The sequence below is a fragment of the Pavona decussata genome, unplaced genomic scaffold (genome assembly GCF_977016875.1).
Source record: "Pavona decussata unplaced genomic scaffold, jaPavDecu1.1 SCAFFOLD_217, whole genome shotgun sequence".
Lineage (NCBI taxonomy): Eukaryota > Metazoa > Cnidaria > Anthozoa > Scleractinia > Agariciidae > Pavona > Pavona decussata.
Genome location: NW_028145622.1, coordinates 1,595,339 through 1,608,423, shown reverse-complemented (window position 1 = coordinate 1,608,423; position 13,085 = coordinate 1,595,339). Strand labels below are relative to the sequence as shown.

The following is a 13,085-nucleotide window of genomic DNA, read 5'->3' as shown; positions in this document are numbered from 1 at the left end:
GGATGGGGGATGTTGAAGTTTTCACTTGATCAGTGCATTTTGTCAAAAATCAAAATTAACAAGCTATCACTGAAATTGTACAATTAATTTGCTTATTTACAAAGTGAAGCTGCATTTTTGTAAGCTCTCTTGTTTGAAATTGAATATGAATGGATATAAATGGAGAAATTTACAAGCAGTGGTCAGTGGCTGCCCATTATTTGCTTTTAAATCTTGTTTTAATCTTTTTGATACCAGAGTAAACAATGCAATATTTAGAAATAAATTCTACTTCCCATGTTTGAGAGAGGATTGCCTTTTATTTGTCACCGTCTGTGTAACAAACAAATGTAAAAAATTCAACATTGTGTTACCATGGAAATTCATTACCATTAAAGATATTGGATGATAACATTGTACCTCACTGTTAGTGATAACATGTCATGTTGTTAAGCATCAATGGACACTTTCTGTCTGGAATAATACCGTGTACATGACATTCCTTCCATTCATGTGTGCATGTGCTTTGTGGTTATTTACATGCATATTATTTCTGAAAGTACACACAAGTAAAACACAAGTCACAAATTTCAGTGTAACGTACCATTTTTTAATCACGTTTATATTGTGGCTCAAATTTCACTTTTATTCACTTTTATTTTTATTTTCCTTCCTTTTTGTGTTTGGTAATTTATGGTTATGGGGATAAGCTAAAGGAAAATTTTACTTAACCAAACAAAAATTTCAACCACAACATCTACATTAACGGCAATAACATAGCTACTTCAGGTCTGTTGTTAGACCTCATTGGAATAACAATCACTCACTGAAACCCACATCAGTTGTTTTGTAGAGACAGAGTTTGTAGCCTGTCTTTGAAATAAAAAGAACAGATAGTCAAGTATAGTGTTTGTTCGTAGAATTTTCTCTTAACTTAAGGTCGCAATGAAATGTCCGAAAGATAGTAGCTTTGGAGTGGAAATGTGGGCCGGTAAGTGGGGACATTTTCCCCTATCCTATCACATAAAAGGTGCAAAATCTTGAGACATTTCTTGTGAAATTAGACATCAGCATTACCAGTATTCATTTGCTTCTCGAGAGGCTCTCATCCAGTGACAAAGGTAAACCGCGCAATTAAATATTTACTTACGTTTCTACTCGAAAATCGAGTCGTAGACTCATCGGATTCTCTTAAATTACCATGGTACTCTTCACCTGCTCTGGTTTTTCTTCCTAAACCGGCAGATGAGCATTACTCCACAAGTACAGCTCTTGGCCGAGACCAAGAAATCTCACGTACACCCTTCTGATCTCGCGATAAACGTTTGTGTTTGTCTCCTTTCTTCCTTTCTTGTACAAACTTTAATTCCTCGGCACAAAAAAACTACGGTACAGAGATTTCTCGACAAAGACACTTTGAAAATTTTACGCTTATGTTTTCAGGCTGGTCGTAAAATTTTGAAAACTCCGCCATCATGCAGATCATCAACCGCCATTTTGATTGGGATTGTTGTTGCTGTCCAGGCTCCGCGCGCAAGCTGAGCTACTAAGTCACGTGGTTGAATTTCAACCAATCAGACATTTTTCGCCAGTGAAAGTCACGCATTGCTCTGATTGTCACGCATGTCGTCGGAGAGAGTCGGAAATATCGGTTCCTTCTTGGCATCGACCTTTACGATGGCATCAACCGTCATGAGAAATGGCATCGACCGTTTCAAATGGCGACGACCGTTGTGAGAAATAGCATCGACCGTTTCAAATGGCAACGACCGTTTACGAAAGGGAAATTTGCCTCAGCGACAGCGAATGAAATTTAGCGAGAGCGAATGAATATCAGCGATAGCGAATAAGTATTAGCGACAGCGAATGTAATTTAGCGAAAGCGAATGAAATTTAGCGATAGCAAATGAGTATTAGCGACAGCGAATGTACAATTTAGCGATAGCGAATAAGTATTAGCGACAGCGAATGAACAATTTAGCGACAGCGAATGTAATTTAGCGATAGCGAATGTAATTTAGCGACAGCGAATACAACTTAGCGAATATTGAAACATTTGGACGACCATAGTAATTTTCATAATACTGGTAATAATGATAATAATAACTAAAATGAATAACAAATAATTATTAAATTAAGCTGGCCGTGTGTGCGAGAGTCCAAAAAGACATGAATTCACAATGGTCCGAAGTAATCTTTAAGTTTTTGTGGGAAAGAGTGATGTCATTCCAAATTCGAGGGCGTTGCCACGAAGTGCAAAGAGTATTTATGAGAATAAAGATGACTCCACACAGGAAAGTTAGCCTCCTATGCCTATCGAAAGTTTCTATCGTGACAAAACTTTATGCACGCCATATTATGAAATATTTTTGTCCTTCTGAACAGCACTCAATGGCCGAGACAGAATTTGACTCTTGATTAGCGTTTGTTTGAAGTTCTATTTGTTTATCCCAGCACGCCATTTTTTTCCTTCTTTCTTTTCTCATTCGACCCAGGCTTTCGCGGCAGTTAATATTCAAAATGGCTGCGAGGATTATTTAATATGCAGAAACTTTAATTCGACCATTCCTGCTTTCGTCGTTGCAAGGAAACGAAGCACGTCATGGCCGACAACACAGCAAAAACTCTCAAAATTGCAAGGCTCGTTGCCTTAGCACATATCGTTGTCGGAGTGCTCTTGTTTATATTTGGAATCGCTGATCGTGTTCACGGTTACTTTTGGACTGGAGAAGGTTGTTTTGGCATTTGGTGTGGAGTATGGGTAGGTTGCTTGCGCAGTAATATTATCCTGAACTTGTTTATCAACAAGTCTGCACTATCACCTGTCTTTAAGAGTGGCGAAGGAAGGGTTTGTCAAACCCATCCGTAACTTAACAATTGGTGCACCCAATTGAAAAATTTAAGCTTAATTAAAGCTTAATTTGTCGAAGCAAAGCTCGTGGTAAGCTTAAAATTATCTGTTGCCCGATCCATTTCAACTTCGAGCTACTCGACAATTCTTTAGAATTTTACATCAGCTAACTGGTAATTTTTTTTACCAATTTAAATATCATATCACGTCTGAAATGTCGTTCTGATCATGAATTTAAAAACAGTCTTGCGTTAAGCTGCGTTAAGCTGGCCCGAAAATTGAAACTAAAGGCATGGGCGCATTCGGTTCAGAAGCGGAAAAACAGAATGACTTTGTGCACTGCCTGAAAATATTGCGTAGTATTTTATTTTTTATTTATTTATTTTTTTATATATATTTCCTTCCCGTTACGGCGTTACCCTGCTAGTAGAGTGGCTTCTATCTTTCCTGGCTTAACTAGAATTAAGATCAAAGTGAGTCTGCTTGCGGGGTCTGCACCTCCCTCTCAATATCCTTCCATTTTTTCATTTTTTGCTCTTTGTCTCCATCCTCATCCTCTTCCCCCAATGCTTCTTGTAAAAGCTGGACTTGTCAGTGGCTATGTTCACATTGTACTGCTTGTACAAATACAGTGTATTATAGTATGCAGTGCTGGAAACAGATTAAGATAGATAGATCATTTTAAAAACCAAATCTTGCAGTCAAAGCAATTAAATTACATAGGTTCAAAATTACAATGAGTGAACAGCATAGGTTTAAAATTACGAAAATTATCACAAATAGCTTTGTAAGAGGAAATAATTAAAACAATTGACAAAAGCAATAGTGGACAATGTACAATAGCCTACATGGCAGGAGAAATCAGGGAGGGGGAGCGAGAAAAAGTGAGGGGGGGATGACACCTGAAGGAGATCATTTATACAAATACATGTACATGTACATGTACTTGCGTGTACTCATGCATGAAGGTTGCTACACTTCATGGTTAGCATAAAACCTTACCTTAAGATTCTTAGTCAGACCTCAGCACTATTTACCACACACATTACAAAAAAGCAAAATAAGAGTACTACAGAATATAATTATATAATTTATGTAGAGAAAGTGGTAAGGAAGCCTTAGGAGAAACCGCAGGGCTTATAGAAGAGTTGTTATGTACTGTGAGACGGTTGATACAGTCACAGTTGAAACAAATAGACGGGAAACGTGTAAACATTTGAGAAAAAATAGCATGTAAGGTCAATTATAGAGATACAGAATTTAAGTACAGATAGTTGCCGTTGATATAATTTTTTTTATTGTTATAATAATTTTAACTTTAGGTTGGAGATTTTTATCTCCAATCTTCATGTTTGCAAATCCCAGAGAAATATTAATAAAAAAAAGTTGTCTGAATTATACTCCTTCTTCGTTATTGTTTGTTGTCACCATTTTGAATTTCTATTCTCGCAACATTTATTATCAATGATGAATAATTTGTGGGGCATATGCATATTTAATAATTGCACCATACTACATGTATTTCAAAAGTAAAGAATACCATGCCGTGCAATCAGTCAAGGTTCTTAACAAATAATGATTGGATGGTGGTATAATTATTTATTTAATTTTATGGATCATTGTATGTTGTGTTGTAGATGTGTATCACGGGAGCTCTAGGGATTCCAGCGAGTAACAGAGAGAGAAATGCCACTAGCATTGCAATGGTAAGGCAACAAATCTTTACCACTTAGAACTTGTTCTCCTCCCCTCCCTCCTGACCCCCTTAAACCTTCTGGAATACATGTAACTGACTCCCAAAATGCACAGAATGAAAGCTGACTTTTGATGACATATACATGAAATTATGTGTAACAGCTACATGACACTTCTCAGCTAATAACAGGTTGAAATCATTTTTTTGGGCTGAACAGTAATAAAAAGCAAGCTGAGACTTCTGCTAGTCAACCAGGGAGAAATGTGCATACTAATATAACATCATTGAACTGACTGTATCCTTACAATTTCTGAGTCTATCACATGGCATCACAGTTTTATTTTCCCTAAACATTAATGTACACTTTAAGAAGACCCTGAAATCATCAATAACCGTAAGCTCAAAGATCACAGCATTTCATACTGGTGACTTCACTGCAAGAGAAAACAGTTCTTTTTTTTTTTTTTTTAATCTGTTCAGTGTTCATGGCCTGCAGGAAATCATTGAAACATCAGCTGGCAGTTTGCAATTTTAAATACCTCAGGGTTGCTGAACTCCCACAACGTCAATTGCCAAACCCCATTAATTTCTTTTGTCTCATCATTGAACTTCCTCATTTAGTACACTGTGCTTTAAGTCATAAAGAATTGCTTGGTGTGGCATTCCCAACCACTTTAGGCAACTTTTGGCAATGTATCAGATTGGTTTCATTATGAGCCGGGTTGCATGACAAGCACTAGACTAAACACATTTGATTTAAGTAATGTAATGAATGTGAAGGCAACCATGCAACAACACTCTGGACACAAATGGGTGGATCTCGCTAGTAGAGGACCTTTTCCAGTTTAGCATTAAATTTTAGCCCCACCAAAGATAATTATTTGCAAGGGTCAGGTTATAACAAGTAGATGTTGCAAATTCTCGGAAAAAAATTCTGAGCCTCAAAGGTCATGCATCTGATTCCTGCTGGGGGCTTGGAAATTTTTTCTGAGAATTCACAAGGTGTACTTACATCAGTGTTCGACACTAACGCTTGCCCGATTGCCCGGGGCAAGTAAAATGATTCAATGGGCAAGTAAAACTACGGTAAAAGTTGCCCGATCGGGCAAGCAGATGTTTTGCTCCTGTCCACAGTGTGTCCAGCAGAAAATAAAGCGAATTGAAAACTCTTTGCCGTCAATTTATTTATTGTGTTAATATGGGTACCTACCTTGGGATATTTTCATACCCGTTAGCCGTAGATCGAAAAGAGATACATATTAGTTTGAACAAGATACAACGAAACGAGCACGAAACACTGTGCACAAAATCGTGGCCGCCATGTTTTTTTTAACCCGCAAAGAATGCTGGTAAATTTACCGTACCCAGGCTCCAAGTGGCTAAATTTACGCTTTGTATTTTCCCGGGATAAACGGCGAGCGAAGCGAGGCGGCGATTTTTTGGGCAACCAAAAAATACGCTAGGCAACAAAAAATAGATACCTGGTTGCCCAAAAGGCAATTTAGCAGGAAAGTTAGTGTCGAATACTGTACATGTACAGTCGACTCCTGATAACTTGGACCTTCAAGGGAAATTGAAAAAGGTTCGAGTTATCAGGAGTTTGAGTTATCAAGGGAAAAAGTAAATAGAAAATGGCATGAATGGAAAGGAAAATTGGTTCGAGTTAGCAGGAGGTTCGAGTTTGCAAGGGTTCGAGTTATCGGGAGTCGACTGTATTATCTTTTTCACTGTCATAGCATTGGGTGGTTGCCTCAGGTTCACTAGTACTAAACCTTGCAATAAGTTTTAATTAATGACTACTGATTAGAAGAAGCTGGTGGAATGGAATAATTTATTCATTAAGCATCAATATCAATTTTTAATCAAAGGAGATTTAGTCAGATTGTGGAAGTTTTATAAGTCTACCTTTAATATTAATTTCGATTAATAAACCAGTAACGAAAGGTAGAATCAACAACAAGTCTTCTATGCATACATGTAATTTACACAAAGAAGTATTGTATACAGTTGCAGTAGTTTTGTCTGCAATACAATTAAAATATTAAACACCTGGATATTTACGAATCTACTTTTTTCAAGCTCAGCCAGAATAAGTATTCATAAATTTATTAGAAGGTTCTTAATATATAACGTGTGTAAATGACGAATTTCAGCCTGTAGGTTCTTAATCCACTTGTTCTTTTATGCAGGTGTTTTCTGTACTTGTCGAAAGTTCACAATATTTTAATTTCTTCCTAGTCTGGAGCTTTCATGGGCCTCTCCATCACGTCATCTGTGTTTGGTGGTGTAATCATCATTTGCTACAGCATCTCCATTTCAGTGTACCATTACTGGGGGTATAATCATTATTATGATAAGAACCATTCAGAGATGGCTATCACAGCAATCATCTTGATTCTTGGAATTATTGAGTTTGGCATTGGAATCTGGGCTGCTGTACTGTGCTGTTTTCTGACTAATTGTAACTGCTGCATCACAGCAGCAGACCAGGTATGGAGTGACTTGAATTTGTCCAGTGGAGATTAAAATACCCTACTGACATGTAGCATTAAAGCATCCAAACTACATGCAGTATTAAAATTGGAAGGACATAGGTTCAACTCCTGTTGTGAGAACTCAGATTTTCTTTTTCCCAGTATATACCTGCGTCACATCCAGGTGGGAGGGAGGCGGGGGGGGGGGGGGGGGGAGGGGGTACTCCAGATTTAGAGTGATGGGGAGATCAAATGGGGGCAACAATCAAAACAAAGAAAAGTCCCTGGAGCTTCCAAATAAAACCCAGAAAAATTGCTGGATCAAAAATTAACCCCAAAAATCCCATGCTGAATTTCAAGCCTTAAAAATTTCCAGAAAGGATTAAATGATACATGTACATGTATAACACGATAGTCATTCTTATTTCTAACAACACCAGTGTTGATAAAGCCAGGCGATAAACACTATGGATGTCAGAGAAATCAGTTGAATGAATTGATGCCTTTATCTTCAGATTGTTTTAAATACCCCAAAAAATCCCTACTTAAATCAAGCCACACAAATAAATACTTGCCAAATTTTTCTACCCCCCAAAAAATCCTGGAATTGAAAATTTCAAACCCATAAAAATCCTTTGATCATGATAATCCCTTTCACTTGAAATCCAGGGTACCCCCACTGGGTGTCACTTACATGTACACTGAAAAAAAAAACGTGTACAGTATATCAAGAATATTTTTCCTCTTTATTTACCATGAATCGTCTATTTGTATGGCTTGTGACATTTTAACCATGCTATAGAAAAAAGGACTTACAAAACATGATTGCATTGCTTCAAGTTGCGATTAGTTCATTGCATTAAAACTTCATTCTGTTCTGATTGATTAGAATAATTTAATACCTTGGGTTTGATTTCAGCACTCTTGAACTGATAAAAATTGCTCTTTAAGTCTACTACGACTGTATATTCATGTCTGTTTAGCTTAACCTTACTGTAAACATATTTTTACTGCCATTATGTATGATTATGATGTATGATTATTTATTAATAAATGGTAACAAATTAAAAATATAATTATATAGTTACATTACACACTGTATGCACAGACCAAATCAACATGTACAATGTACAATTTACATGTAATGTCATAAACATTACAGGCAGTCACTGAGTTCAGCTGTTTTCACTGTTCTTGGCGATTTTCAAAGCTGTGATTTTGCAGTCAAAATCTGACTGAGAATTCACCATGGAGATCTAGGGTGACCTGAATGTGTAAATTGCATTATGACCTTTAAAGAATCTTACTGCTTTGCATTATTACATACATGTATGAACACACTGATTATTACTTAGTCAAATGAACAAGATACTGGTGACAAATGTTCCCTAAGGAATATACTGGACTTCTTGTTTCCAAGTACATAGACGTGACCGTCATACAAACTTTGAGTTTGAATGATCAATAAGCTTACAGATGGAGTTTTGCTTATAATAAGCATGTCTGTAGAGACACCATAAAAGTTTACAAAACCTTTTTTTTTTCTTTCAAAATTTTAGCCTCGAAACTGAGGATGGGGCTGATCTACTAGTGCAGCTTATCTGCTGGTGTTTACGCTAAGTACAGTGTAACAGGGCCCAGGTTGTTTTATAAGCTAATTTGAAGCTAATGGTAAAGAAAAATCTAAGTTTAAAGTGAGGAACAAAAATTATTTTAAAGAATCTTTATTGATTAGTAATAATTTATTAAACTCAAATAAAAGTTTACATTAACCCAGGATTAGCTTAATCGGACTTTGAATAACTGGGCCCAGAAGTTTTAATCCTTAATCTTTCATTTTGTTGGTTGTATCTACATTGAAGGCAACTTCAGTTGTGTATGTGACTGGTCAGGGTACGGTTTCTGGTGGTTATGTCATGGGGCAAGGTCCCGGTGGTGTGCCTGTGGCCATTCCTATGCAGCAAACTGGAGGTGTTGTTACAGTTCCAGGTGCTTATCCTCAAGTGGTCCACATGCCTGCCACTGGTATGGTCCAGGTTGCTGGCCAGCCTCAAATGTACCAAGTGTCTACAGCTGGGGCTGCAGCAGGACAGCCTCAATTGGGGTATGTCCCTACATCTGGGGCCCAAATGGTCATGGTGCCTAATCCTGGTAATGCAGGGGTCCAACCTCAGGTGGGCCATACGCCCCTTCCTGCCGGGGCTGAGGGAGGTCAGCTGCAGATGGTCCATGGGGCTGTAGGCGCAGAGGGGGGTCAGCCTCAGTTTGTTAGAGTGACTCCGGATGGCCCTATGATGGGAGCACCGGGAAACCAGTACACACAGATGCCGCCACAGTACAATGCCGATGAACAAGTAAGGCAGATATACATGAGACACCTTTAAAGTGCATGTACCTGTGGAGACTTTTTTGGCTATTGTTCATCATGTGCGACTTTTTTCACTTCTGTTTTATACAAGCGCCAAACGACCGTAATTAGCAAATTTGGAAGCAGATTGTTGTAATTACAGTGACCGTGGTCAAAAAACTTCCCATAATTCTGGTTGCTTCTTATAACCGGGTGTTTAGGTGAAATTTTCATTTTGCATTTACTTGTACTGTTACAGTCGTGTTTTAAAGTTAATAGTGCATCTTATGACCGAGTGCGCCTTATAACCGAAAAAATATGGTATGCACTGCAGATAAAAGTTATGTACTAGAAGAAAAGGTTCTTGCAGTTATCTTCCCCATGAGACTGTTGCGAAAAAACCTGAGAAAAAAAATCGGGCTTGAATGTTCAAGCCTGAAATTTTTCAGGGTTTTTTGCGACAGTCTGCGAGAATCTTTTCTTCCATATACTGTAAGTAGCACATTTTCCAGCTGACCCTTAGCACCCAACACATGCTATTAGTTTATGATGAATTGATACATTTAGTTCAATTCTTTTATTGTTTTTATTTCTTTCTTTGTAGATTCCTGTCAAGACCTAATGAAGCATGGCATTTCTGTTTGAACATTGTAGTGTGATACAGTCATATTTAGGCATTACTCATGCACCCATAGGGAGTGGGGGATTCCCATATAAAAAGTGGCAAGGGTGATCATCAGAAATTTTGAAAAGAAACCCTAAAAGTTACCAGAATTCTATTTTGTGGGTATGGTGTAAATAGTTTTTACCCCAAAAAGGTACCAACTCTAAAGCAATACACTAAGTGACAGTTGGCTGACATTTACTTCTTCTCATATTTCTTGGCTCAGTTAACTCTAAAAGGTACCCCCATACTTATTTTAGTACACTGAGGTGTACCAAACCACGAATTTTAACCCCCAAGGGTAGGTTGATCGCACCCATCATTTTTATATGGGATTCACCCCCCCCCCCCCCCTCCTCCCTCCGCAGCACGTTTGAAAGCATTAATTTTAATTGCATTTTAATTGCTTTGACACATACCTACAAACATGAGTTAAGCTTCTAGTAGCAGGTGGTCTTTGCTAAGCTTTGTAGAGCTTGTCGAAGTAGATTCCCCTCCAACCATAGAATATGGGATGTAACCTTATTTAGTAGTTGTAATTAATAAGTGTTAATTACTGTAGCCTGAGTATCAGACTTTTTTTTTGGGGGGGGGGGGGGGGGAGGGGGAAGAGAGGAAGAGGAAAAGGCTTTCCCTCCCCCTCCCCCGCCCCTTCCCCCCTCCCCTTAGGAAGGCCTGATACTCAGGCTATATTTACTGTAAATACGTTTGGCACAGCGCTTATTACACACAACCAATTTTGTAGTAACAAAGAGGCTATAAGGAGTTATGAACTCCCAACGTTAGACATGATAGGCAGAAACTCAACAGTTATTGATTCAAACATCAATATTTAGTTTGACTTCACTCTTGTCATAAGTAACTATTTATAGTCTTGATGCTACACTGACGTTTTACTTAGAAGACTGAAAGTCACTAAGAATAACATAGCGTTGCCATAAGAGTGAGGCTGCCCCTTGTAAGTTAAGTTTTTATTTGTAAGTTATTTTGTAATTCAAACTCAACTAAGTTATTTTGTAACTCAGACTAAACAACTGTTGAATCAAATGTCAATTTAATTTGACTGCACTCTTGTCATAAAAGTTGTTACTCTTTGTAGTCTTGATGTTACGGTGTAAATTTTACTTAGAAGACTCAAAGTCACTTAGAATAACATAGCGTTGCCATAAAAGCGAGGCTGCTCCTTGTATGGAAAGTTTTCATTTATAAGTTATTTTGTAATAGCCATTTTATTTCTTGACTGGTTGAACTATGTAAGGAATAGGGGGAGGGGGAGGGGGAGGGGGAGATAGAAGCAGGGCGTGAGACCGAGAAGCAATGCTCTCACAACTTGAAAAGCAATCCACTCACAATGTGACCAGCGGAGTTTGAATTACCAACCGCCGTTCGGCAAATGAGCCCACGCGAGGAAAGCCGGACCCGAGGCGACCCTAAGTTTGAATCCGCTGACAAAAGCCTCCATGAACCCCCCCCCCCCCCCCCCCAGTTATATGAAGTACCGGAGCAAGCATGCTAAACATTAATTTAATTAAACCTGCTGTATTTATTATTAATAAACCGTTTTTGCTTCGTTGTTTTGTTGCCCCATTACAGAACTCTCTTTTAGAATTGTTCATATTCACGCGAATTACAGTCAGATGGCTCCATGGTCAGATCGCTCCAACAAAAGTTAGATCGCTCCTTCATAAAAGTTAGATCGCTCCACAACAGAAGTGACTTAGCTCCATATATAAAACTAGACAAATTTTGTTAACAGAGCTGCCCGATGTTGTCCAAATATATGTAAGTCAGTTCAGGTGCACACAGCTTCGATTACCATATACGCGTCCCCAATCATTTTGTTCGATTACACTTTTAGCTAATTCAGCACACACAATTTTGCATACATTCCAAACTTTAGATCTTGTTTTTCTTCCAATCTTTTATTTGTCTTCTTAGAACTACTTTACAAACTAACTCAACGATCAACAGTAGAACTAATTACTCGATCATTGCGATACATCTTGAACGATCTGTAAGAGATAATGTACTTTACACTATAAAGTTCACTTCTGTTGTGGAGCGATCTAACTTTTATGATGGAGTGATCTAACTGGGAGCTATCTGACCGGTTGCCATTCACCCTGGCGTGCCAGGCATGCATTCTTTTCTTCCAAAACGACAAAGGATCTATTCTCCTGAGAATATCACTTGGTTTGTAATCGGGGCAATTACACTGTAGCACATAGAGCGAATAAGGTCTAATGTCACTCGGGGTGAATAAATGAAAAAGAACTTCATATTGTTTGTCGAAAGACTTTCATCTGTGTCTAAAGCCGCCTCAGTAAAATGTATCGTTTCCCATTTCTCTCGTCAACTTCTGGGAGACAGAAAAATAAATCCTGTCTAGAGTAGTAGAGAAATGAGCGTTCTGGCTCAGGGACACAGGGACACAGTGCTAAAACAATAGCCAGGGGATTAACGTCATCAAAATTGATGACATCATCATCTTAAAATAGAATGAATGTTCTGAGCAAGGGACACAGGGACACGTCATCAAAATTGATGACATCATCATCTTAAAATAGAATGAATGTTCTGAGGAGGGGACACAGATACACAGTCACATGACAATAACTTGGGGATTAACCCCACGATAGCATCATAGTTTAAAATAGATTAAAATGATGTCATAGACTTATTTTTAACCACAGTGGTCTATAGATTTTTTATTATAAAAGATATCATTTTAAGGATAAAACAGTATCTTGAATTTGGAGTCAGTTAGTGTTTATCATTGTTTGACTTAACATGGTTCGACGAAAATGTAAACATTGCCCGGTCCCAGATTGTCAATCAAAATTTTTAGTTCGACTAGCAAATCATTTAAGTCAAGTACATGAATTTTCCGAATTGGAACGCAAATATTGGTTACAGTTCGCTAAACTACAAAGTATCAAGATGGTTCGTGTCATACATGAAAATAAAAATAATAATAATGAAAACTATTTGCATTTGGATGTTAACATAGAGAGAAAGAAAAAAATACGATAATAAACAATATATGAATTAAAAAAACCCTTAAACAATCTCTT

At 37.9% G+C, this 13,085-nt stretch overlaps 1 protein-coding gene across 2 annotated transcripts; it reads left to right on the top strand.

The window, feature by feature from the left end:
* The first annotated feature begins 2,480 nt into the window (after positions 1-2,480).
* Positions 2,481-12,290, top strand: LOC146459756 (uncharacterized). 2 transcript variants are annotated; one of them, XM_085089012.1, is made up of 6 exons: positions 2,481-2,740; positions 4,468-4,536; positions 6,765-7,016; positions 8,863-9,354; positions 9,952-10,557; positions 10,698-12,290. In XM_085089012.1, the coding sequence occupies exons 1-5, from the start codon at positions 2,582-2,584 to the stop codon at positions 9,967-9,969; spliced, it is 990 nt and encodes a 329-aa protein (XP_084945138.1). In that variant the 5' UTR covers positions 2,481-2,581; the 3' UTR covers positions 9,970-10,557; positions 10,698-12,290. The 2 variants fall into 2 exon arrangements, with proteins under 2 accessions (XP_084945138.1, XP_084945139.1); XM_085089013.1 differs by having other exon boundaries at positions 2,495-2,740; positions 9,952-10,543; positions 10,681-12,290.
* Positions 12,291-13,085: the final 795 nt, after the last annotated feature.